Source organism: Oncorhynchus keta, chromosome 1, assembly GCF_023373465.1.
Source record: "Oncorhynchus keta strain PuntledgeMale-10-30-2019 chromosome 1, Oket_V2, whole genome shotgun sequence".
In the NCBI taxonomy this organism is placed as follows: Eukaryota; Metazoa; Chordata; class Actinopteri; order Salmoniformes; family Salmonidae; genus Oncorhynchus; species Oncorhynchus keta.
The window spans coordinates 58,799,210-58,809,841 of NC_068421.1; the positions used below are offsets into that span (position 1 = coordinate 58,799,210).

Below are 10,632 nucleotides of genomic sequence, written 5' to 3' on the forward strand. Positions count from 1 at the left end.
CTCTCTGGCCCGATGTTGAGGTCTGATTGGTTTAATGTCTCTCAGGAGCGTGTGGACTGACGTCTGGAGTGACAGACCACTTCCCCATCTGAATCTGACCAGGGCCAGTTAGTCAGAGATGGAGAGACCTGAACCTCTCACTGCCTAGTTTACAGTACCTCCTCCTTACGCAACCATCTAACCAGCCAGGCCTTCCACTGAAAGCACAGCAGCAGCACACTGAGGCCCTTTCACATAGACTATTAATTGCTGGGATTGACGTCCATTAGCAGTGGAGATCACGGGTGTCCATTGTTTAACAACACAAGCCACAGGTGTCTGGCTTTCCATAAACGTCTATCATTAACCACGGAGGTCTAATTCAGTCATCCTCCAGACCTGAGGGCTAGAGGCCTACAGTGCTGTGCTACTCAGAGGGGAGCCTTGTCAGTCTGTGTATAGTAAATCAGGGCTGGATAGATAAACAGACAGACTAGAGAGAGGGCAGGAAAAACAGCAACGTACATCCTCTCATAAATGTTCTCCTTGTTAGAGGGCATGTATTCATTGCTATACTTCATTTTGATATACTTGCAGTGCCTCTCTGTCATTCTCTCTCTCGCTCGATCTCTCTCTTTACCTACCCCTCGCTCGCTCTCCCTCTTTCTCCCCTCTCGCCTCTCTCCTTCCTTCCAAAAGGAGTACGAGCCCACCATCTACTATCCCAAACGCACTCCTAACACCATTCATCAGGACTTCACAGTTCAGTGTGAGAAGATGGACATCCCATTCCTCTCCTATCTCCCAACAGAGGTGAGCAACATCACAAAGGACTATAAAGACATTTCTAGATACATTCATCCTTGAATTGAGCTTGACATTTGCAAATGTAACTGATTTATGCAAGTGCACCATGAGTGGAGCACCTGCATCTCACTGTAGGATTTGGCCCCGGCTGAGCTTGCTGGAGCTGGGAGAATAATGTAGAGCTCTTTTCTAGATATTGATCAGAGTTTGGGTTGTGTGTTCAGGTGCAGCTGATCAACGATGCCTATAACCTGGTGATCGATGCCATCCTGGGGCCAGAGACTGACCACACAGACGTGAAGGAGCCTTATGCTGGCATCCTAGTCACCCTCAAGCAGGTCAAGATCCCCATCGCCAGTGTGGACATGCCCTCAGGTAAGGCTGAGAGCTACAGTGCCTTTCAAAAGTATTCAAACCCCTTGGATTTCATCACATTTTATTGTGTTACCAACTGGGATTAAAATGTATTTGTCATTTTTTTGGTTCAAGATAAATACAGTATCTACTGTTATATCAAAGTGGAAGAACATTTCAATTGTATTTTTTATAGAAAAAAATAGTCATTGCATAAGTATTCAGCCCGTTTGTTTAAACAAGCCTAAATTAGTTCAGTAACATTTCACTTCCTCAGTCAAGTATTGAATTTCAAACACAGATTAAATTACAAAGACCAGGGAGCTTTTCAAAAGCCTCATGAACAAGGGGCGTGATTGGTCGATGGGTCAACAAGAACACATCAGACATTGAATATCTCTTTAAACATGGTCAAGTGTGGATTATATAATAAACCGCCCAGACACATCGAAGATAGTCATCCCCTTTGAACCGAGCTGCAGGACAGGAATGAAACTGCTAAGGGATGTTACCATGAAGCCATTGGTGATTTTAAAACAACTACACAGTTCAATGGCTGTGATGGGAGAAAACTGAGGATGGATCAACAACATTGGAGTGACTCCACAATAATGACCTAAATGACAGAGTGAAAAGAAGAATACAAATATACAGAATAAATATTCCAAAACATGCATCTTGTATGTAACTAGGCACTGAAGTAATACTGGGGGAAAAATACAGCAAAGGAATACACTTTTTGGTCTAAATGCAACGCCACATGTTTGGGGCAAATCCAACACAACAGATCACTGAGTAACTGCCTCCTTATTTTCAAGCATGGTGGTGGCTGCGTCATGGTATGGGTATGCTTGACCTCTGCAAATATTGGGGAGTTTTTCAGGATGAAAAGTAACGGGATGGAGCTAAGCACAGGCAAAATCCTAGAGGAAAACCTGCTTCGGTCTGCTTTATACAAGAGACTGCGAGAGGAATTCAGCAGGACAATAACTTACAACAAATGGCAAAATCTACACTGGAGTTGCTTACCAAGAAGAACATTTATTTTATTTTAATTTTAATTTCACCTTTATTTAGGCTAGTTGAGAACAAGTTCTCATTTGCAACTGCGACCTGGCCAAGATGAAGCATAGCAATTCGACACATACAACAACATAGACTTACACATGGAATAAACAAACATAGTCAATAATACAGTAGAACAAAAGAAAAGAAAAAGTCTATATACAGTGAGTGCAAATGAGGTAAGATAAGGGAGTTAAGGCAATAAATAGGCCATGGTGGCGAAGTAATTACAATATAGCAATTAAACACTGGAATGGTAGATGTGCAAGTAGAGATACTGTGGTGCAAAGGAGCAAGATAAATAAATAAATAAATACAGTATGGGGATGAGGTAGGTAGATAGCCCATATGTAAACAGCCCATCTATGTACAGGTGCAGTGATCTGTGAGCTGCTCTGACAGCTGGCGCTTAAAGCTAGTGAGGGAGATATGAGTCTCCAGCTTCGGAGATTTTTGCAGTTAGTTCCAGTCATTGGCAGCAGAGAACTGGAAGGAAAGACGACCAAAGGAGGAATTGGCTTTGGGGGTGACCAGTGAGATATACCTGCTGGAGCGCATGCTACGAGTGGGTGCTACTATGGTGACCAGTGAGCTGAGATAAGGCGGGGCTTTACCTAGCAGAGACTTGTAGATAACCTGTAGCCAGTGGGTTTGGCGACGAGTATGAAGCGAGGGCCAACCAACGAGAGCGTACAGGTCGCAATGGTGGGTAGTGTATGGGGCTTTGGTCACAAAACGGATGGCACTGTGATAGACTGCATCCAGTTTGTTGAGTAGAGTGTTGGAGGCTATTCTATAGATGACATCACCGAAGTCGAGGATCGGTAGGATGGTCAGTTTTATGAGGGTATGTTTGGCAGCATGAGTGAAGGATGCTTTGTTGCTATATAGGAAGCTGATTCTAGATTTAATTTTGGACTGGAGATGGTTAATGTGAGTCTGGAAGGAGAGTTTACAGTCTAATCAGACACCTAGGTATTTGTAGTTGTCCATGTATTCTAAGTCAGAGCCGTCCAGAGTAGTGATGCTGGATGGGCGAGCAGGTGCGGGCAGTGATCGGTTGAATAGCATGAATTTAGTTTTACTTGTGTTTAAGAGCAGTTGGAGGTCACGGAAGGAGAGTTGTATGGCATTGAAGCTCGTCTGGAGGTTAGTTAACACAGTGTCCAAAGAAGGGCCAGAAGTATACAGAATGGTGTCATCTGCGTAGAGGTGTATCAGAGAATCACCAGCAGCAAGAGCAACATCATTGATATATACAGAGAAGAGAGTCGGCCCAAAAATGTAACCCTGTGGCACCCCCATAGAGACTGCCAGAGGTCTGGACAACAGGCCCTCCAATTTGACACACTGAACTCTATCAGAGAAGTAGTTGGTAACACACTGAACTCTATCAGAGAAGTAGTTGGTAAACCAGGTGAGGCAATCATTTGAGAAACCAAGGCTGTTGAGTCTGCCAATAAGAATGTGGTGATTGACAGAGTCGAAAGCCTTGGCCAGGTCGATGAATACGGCTGCACAGTAGTGTCTCTTATCGATGGCGGTTATGATGTCGTTTAGAACCTTGAGCGTGGCTGAGGTGCACCCATGACCAGCTCTGAAACCAGATTGCATAGCGGAGAAGGTACGGTGGGATTTGAAATGGTTGGTAATCTGTTTGTTAACTTGGCTTTCGAAGACCTTAGAAAGACAGGGTAGGATAAGTCTGTAGTAGTTTGGGTCTAGTGTCACCCCCTTTAAAGAGGGGGATGACCGCGGCAGCTTTCCAATCTTTGGGAATCTCAGACGATACGAAAGAGAGGTTGAACAGGCTAGTAATAGGGGTTGCAACAATTTAGGCAGATAATAGAAAAAATTCAATCATTTTTAGAAAAATTTATGTTCTTGAGTGGCCAAGTTACAGTTTTGACTGAAATCTGCTTGAAAATCTATTTTTACATTTTAATTTCACCTTTATTTAACTAGGCAAGTCAGTTTGTATTCTTGTTTACAATGACGGCCTACCGGGGAACAGTGGGTTAGACAGATTTTGACCTTGTCAGCTTGGGGATTCCATCCAGCAACCTTTCAGTTACTGGCCCAATGCTGTAACCACTGCTGCTCTATGGCTGACTTCCCATGATCCCCAACAATTCTTTTGAAAATAATAATGGGCAAATATTGTGTGTGCAAAGCTCTTATAGATGTACCCAAGAAGACTGACAGCTGTAATTGATGTGAAAGGTGTTTCTAACATGTATTGACTCAGGGCGATGAATACTTATACAGCAACTATATTTTAGTTATTTCATTTGTATTAACCCCCCACCCAAAAATAAACAACATATTCCACTTTGACAGAGTATTTTGCGCAAATTGTCCCACTTTATAACACAATAAAATGTGAAGAAATCCAAGGGGTCTGGATACATTTGCAAGGCACTCTACAGTATGCTGTACACCCAACATTTGCCAATGGTGCACAGATGTACAGAAAACTGCCCAAAACGGGGTTTACCTCTGAGCTAAACATGAATTAGTTATAAAAAAGAAAAGCCTGTACATGTACCACAATACACAACCACATTTGCAACTGCAATAGGTTTCGTCAGATCAACCTCAAGTCAACCTCAACACTGTCGAGCCAGGAGTGGTAAAGGTCAAGCTGGATGGACTGAGACAGTAAAGCATGTAGCTTAGTGTAGTACATCTATTTGGCATCTGGCTCTGTCCATTACATCATACCCTCTCCCCATTTCTTTTGTTTTGGAATGCTGCTAGCCAGCAGTTTTCTCATCTGTAAGATATAACATGCCCATTTAAAGTTGAAAGGAGAAGATCAAGTGAGATACTCACTCTGTTATGTCACATGACATTTAGCCAGTAGATGTCAACCGATTTGTTGCTCGAACTATGGAGGTGGAATTTAAATGATGATGATCATCGTTTGTCTGTCAAAGGTTGGGATGTGGACCAGGTGACCTCAGACGGGATCAATCCAGACGTCCTCATCTCGCTCACGGCACCAAAGAAGTGCGCCACCAGCTTCTCGGGGAAGCACTTCTTAGCAGGACGCTTCCTGCCTTATGACATCCAGAAGAAATACGATCTGAACCTGCCAGAATACCCAGGCACAGACTGTCTTATAGAACTGTAACATCTACAGTACACCCTGCAGTCCTCATTTTGGATAAATATGGATAATATATTTACATGTTTTGTATTTTCTAGATTGTTACTGTGCTTTATCGTTCATGTGCCATCTCTCCAATGGATGTAGACTAAAGGAGGTTGCGCCTTATCCACAATCCACTCATATACAATAGAAAGATGATATTTAGAATCTGTGGGTGGTCTGAGTTGTATGTCTGTTTTGGAAATGGTTTGAGGAGTTTCCATGTGAGTTGCGACATTCTCCTTTTTGTGATATCTCCTTAGCATAGTTTCATGATGTTCTTTCTCCCACAGCCTCAACTGATGAATGCAACCCTCGACTTAAGTGCTATTTTTTTTGTTTATATTATTTTATTGAAGAATGTTTGGTTTTTGGGTTACAGAACTGTACCTTCGATCAGCTGTTTTTTATTTTAATTGATTCAGTCTACACTACTGCATTTCCTGAATCCAAGTAACACCTGTTCATTGATTGGCAGTTGTAGAGTTAACTCTTTGTCCAATAAAATATCTAATTTAGTCGTTATTTGTTTTGATTTCTACGTGATTCGATGTAAGAAACGTAGGAAAGATGACAGCTGACAACATTGAAAGGTAATCTTGAAACTAAAGGGCTCTATTCAATCCGCATCTCAGAAGTTCAACTGTACAGCGTGATTGGAATTTAAAAGTCATTTTCCCGCCTTAGCAGAGACTTACATTCACGGTAAACACAGCATACGTTGACCCAATCGTAAATGACCTTGATATTTCTAGCGTGGATTACAGATTGAATAGAGCTCTAAATCTTCCACAGGAGTGAAAACTTGGTAGAATCTATACTGTGTTGGTGGATGAAATTTCCAGTATGCTTTATAACTATACAGATCACACAGTAAACTATCCAAATCCATACAAAGCCTCAGATATTGTTAGAGGAGATCAGACAGGAGATTAAACAGATTATATGACATGCTGAAGCATTCCCCTCCTCTCTGAAACCAGAGTCGATGGAGTGAAATCAGAACTTGTGTCATGTCCATTTGAGAGGCCTTTTCCTTTTTTTCATATTCTGCATGAATTTGAGGAGGCCTTTTTTCATATTCTGTATGAATTTGAGGAGGCCTTTTTTCATATTCTGTATGAATTTGAGGAGGCCTTTTTTCATATTCTGTATGAATTTGAGGAGGCCTTTTTTCATATTCTGTATGAATTTGAGGAGGCCTTTTTTCATATTCTGTATGAATTTGAGGAGGCCTTTTTTCATATTCTGTATGAATTTGAGGAGGCCTTTTTTCATATTCTGTATGAATTTGAGGAGGCCTTTTTTCATATTCTGTATGAATTTGAGGAGGCCTTTTTTCATATTCTGTATGAATTTGAGGAGGCCTTTTATATTTTGGGATGCTACAGTAAAACAAGGTGTCTGTCTGGTTTATTGGTTTACAACTGAATTAAATTTGGGAACCAATCTGGTAAACAAAAAGCAGTGTAGTGGTAATTAGTTGATGAGGAATGTCTCATCATTTTGACCTGTCTCTAAACATGTTCATAATAGGCCAGTGAAGGGATGTAAATGGGGTACAGGACTGTTTATGTACGAGCTGGTGTATTTATAGCAAACCCTGCAGTGTCCTCTCTAAGTGTTACCGCCGTGTGTAGGAAGTCATAGTGTTGGAATATTGATCCCTTAATAAACATTGGTGTTAACCTGTCAAGAGCAAAGAACCCAGAGGCTTTTGGAGTACAGCTGAACATTTACACCTCATATTTTTTATTCTGATCCTCTGCATTTTCAGAGACACTTTTTAATGTATTTAAGTTTCTGATGTTAAATTAAGGATATTCAAAGTTTTAAAAGTTAGAGGGTGGAAGAGAATTAAGATATATTATACAACAGGTGGGTCTAATCCTGGACGCAGATTGGTTAAAACTGCATTGTGTCTATTCCATAAATTACCACTGGCTAAAGCTATGACGTTGAAATGCCTATTTACTCTGTTCCATCTCTATGTGCAATCCACTGTCTTATCAGCCCAGCCAGACAATTTATAAACTTGATCTCCACTATAAAAAGCATCTAGACATTATCTCCCATTTCTTTTAGACTAGCAATTCGTTTTCAATAGCAGAGATTTGTATAAATTTGCTGTCTGGTTGTGTCTACACTTGACACTTACATGCAACTTCTGCTATCAGAACACAAAGATCGCATTGAAAAGACGGGTCTATATGCACCAAAGTTGCATTGTGTTCTGATTGTGTTCAGATCTAGCTGACCACTTCAGGAGGTGGTCATGGATGCATTGTGTGCAGATTTCTTCTCAGTCTGGATGCAATCAGTGGCGCAAACAGTGGGCGAGGTCATCAGTACTCCTCCCACAAGTCTCCAGAAAACTTGTGCTTTGGGACCGAGAGGCACCTATTCATTACAACGTTGGAGGAAATATGTTCCTAGCGTGTGAGGAAAGTGTTTGCTAGCCTCAAATCCTAACCCGTTTGCAATCTCTTTAGTGTTGCTTGCTAGCTTGTTGGCTAGCTACAAAAGTTAGCTACAGTAGTTAGTTACTGCCAACAGTCGTTGTTGTGTTATCATATTTTGCCTATTCCACCGTTTGTAGAATGCATACTGGCAATTGAACATAGTGCAGGAAAAGGGAATCCGGACACACTATGGACACGGTAGACGCATTTAGATGTAGATGCATGACGCATTCTGAATTCCATGATCAGAATACTAAAGCTGCATGAACTGGCAAGTCTAGATACGGCCTCTGTCTCTCTGACAGTGTCTAGACTTTTCTCAGCCAGTCAATCATGAATCAGCATTATTTTATGGATATATATGAAGAAGTGTCAATAGAAAACAGGTCAAACAAAAACGAAATGCAGCTAGTTTGCAGTCGTTCCAGCTTCAATTTGAAGTGAATGTGTTAGCTGTGGTGTTGGCTAGCTCCTCTGAACAACAGTGTCCTGACGAGAGAGCACATTTTCTATGCCAGTTGAAATCGGGCATCATTGGCTCATTGTTATGGATGTTTTCAAATAAATGTCATTAGAAAACAGCTTAAACAAATGCAGCTACTTTGCTGTTATTCTGGCTGCACTGATTGACTGGGCTGTAAGTTAGCCGTAGTTGGATTGATAGCAAACAAGGGATAAGAACATTGCCAGAGCGTATGGCAATAGAACATTTAGACTGAATGACTGGGTCGCATCCATAAATATAGAACAAAAAGAATGAACAACTGGGTCGCGTCTCTGGCAACCGAAACGATAGAACAAACGACCAGTGGAGTTGGGTAGCAACCCTAGCTTTGTGTCGGGACTGTATCTCATGGAAGGATGAAATAGTCTGAATAAATTAATCAAAATAAATATTTTAATGAAAATATGTCAATCATTATTTGAATATGTTGATAACACCTTGTATAAAAGTGATAATGCCCTCGAAGCTGGTGTTTGGAGGATATATTAGCACGGTTTGCCGGCCCTCCACGAACAACACCCGTGCCAGTACTGTATATCCCACCAGCTTCTCTGGCATTATCACTTAAATAACCGATACTAATGTCATTGAGGATACATGTTCTAATACAGTTCATCACCAGGCTGCTCTGGATTTCAGTGATATGAAACTAAGGGCAGATCATCTAAGTGAGGGTAGACTAGAACAGATTCTTTTACAGATCTGCATGGAATTATCCTGCCTGCTTGAGGGACTTTTACAGAATCATTCCTAAACATCATTACGATTGCTAATGATGCATTTGCAACTATTCAGTGCATTCCATCTCACAAGGATGTCTCTGTGTGTTTTGATGTGAGTGTTTGTTGAATGGCATGAAGCCACTTCCCTATTTGGCAGCGCTCCATCGTGCAATCAGCGGTTGTTAAAGTTACAAAGCCAAACCAGAAATTGACCATCTGGCATTGTCATGCTGTCTGCCAGTACATAAACAATGTGCAGATCTGCTGTAAGGCATGGTCTGTGACAGGGAGATGACGTGACAGTTTATGGAAGAGCTCAAAAACCCTCGGCATGACTACAGCTGTCCGGCTAATATAGGCAAGAAAAATATACTGAATAAAAATATAAACCCAACATGCTAAAATGTCAAACATTTTACTGATTAACAATTCTTATAAGAAAATCAGTCAATTTACAGGAATTCATTAGGCCCTAATCCATGGATTTCACAGATAGCTTTTTTAAAAAAAGTAGGGGTGTGGATCAGAAAACCAGTCAGTATCTGTTTTGACCACCATTTGCCTCATGCAGGTTGTTGATTGTTACCTGTGGAATGTTGTCCCACTCCTCTTCAATGGCTGTGCGAAGTTGCTGGATATTGGTGGGAACTGGAACACGCTGTTGTACACTTAAATTCAGAGCATCCCAAACATGCTCAATGGGTGTCTGGTGATTATGCAGGTCATGGAAGAACTGTGACCGTGTACAGATCCTGAAACATGAGGTAATGGCGGCAGATGAATGGCACGAAAATGGGCCTTGGGATCTTATCCAGGTATCTCTGTGCATTTAAATTGCTATAGACAATGTAATTGTCTGGTTTTGCATAGCTTATGCTTGCCATACCATAACCCCACAGCCACCATGGGGAACTCTGTTCACAATGTTGACATCAGCAAACCGCTCGCCCACACGACACCATACACGCTGTCTGCCATCTGCCCAGCACAGCTGAAACCAGGATTCATCCGTGAGAAGCACACTTCTCTAGCGTGCCAGTGGCCATCGAAGGTGAGTATTTGCCCACTGAAGTCGGTTATGACACCAAACTGCAGTCAGGTCAAGACCCTGTTTAATCAGCTCCTTGATATGCCACACTTCTTGGCAAAGGAGAAATGCTCACTAACAGGGATGTAAACAAATTAGTGCACAAAATTATGAGAGAAATGAGCTTTTTTGTGCATATGCAACATTTCTGGGAGCTTTTAATCCAGCTCATGAAACATGGCACAAACCATTTTACATGTTGCGATAATATTTTTTGTTCAGTGTAGTTAACTATCCGGGATCCTTGGGACGTCCCAACTCTGACATTATCTCATTGAAGTTGACGTTTAAAATGGATAGGGTTAGGTAAGGGTTTAGGGTAGCGATGTCCCAAGGATCCTGGACAGCACTAACCTTTTCAGTTGTTTTGATAAATAGCATGACAAAAACCAAGCCACAGTGTATATTTTTGGTTCTGGACAATTTGATTGCTATTGTTAGGCAGTTGTCAGGCCTGTCTCTTGTTAGTTACGGTATCATCAATCACACTACACTGA

The 10,632-nt window shown here is 41.5% G+C and overlaps 1 protein-coding gene across 1 annotated transcript in view; it reads left to right on the forward strand.

Moving 5' to 3' along the window:
* The window catches only part of yjefn3 (YjeF N-terminal domain containing 3), an 87,811-nt gene extending 81,927 nt beyond the window's left edge, over window positions 1-5,884 (forward strand). The window contains exons 4-6 of the mRNA XM_035779200.2: window positions 679-792; window positions 1,011-1,161; window positions 5,145-5,884. Coding sequence (XP_035635093.1) covers window positions 679-792; window positions 1,011-1,161; window positions 5,145-5,341 — 462 coding nt within the window. The 3' untranslated portion in view covers window positions 5,342-5,884. The remainder of the gene's footprint in view (window positions 1-678; window positions 793-1,010; window positions 1,162-5,144) is intronic.
* The last annotated feature ends 4,748 nt before the right edge of the window (window positions 5,885-10,632 follow it).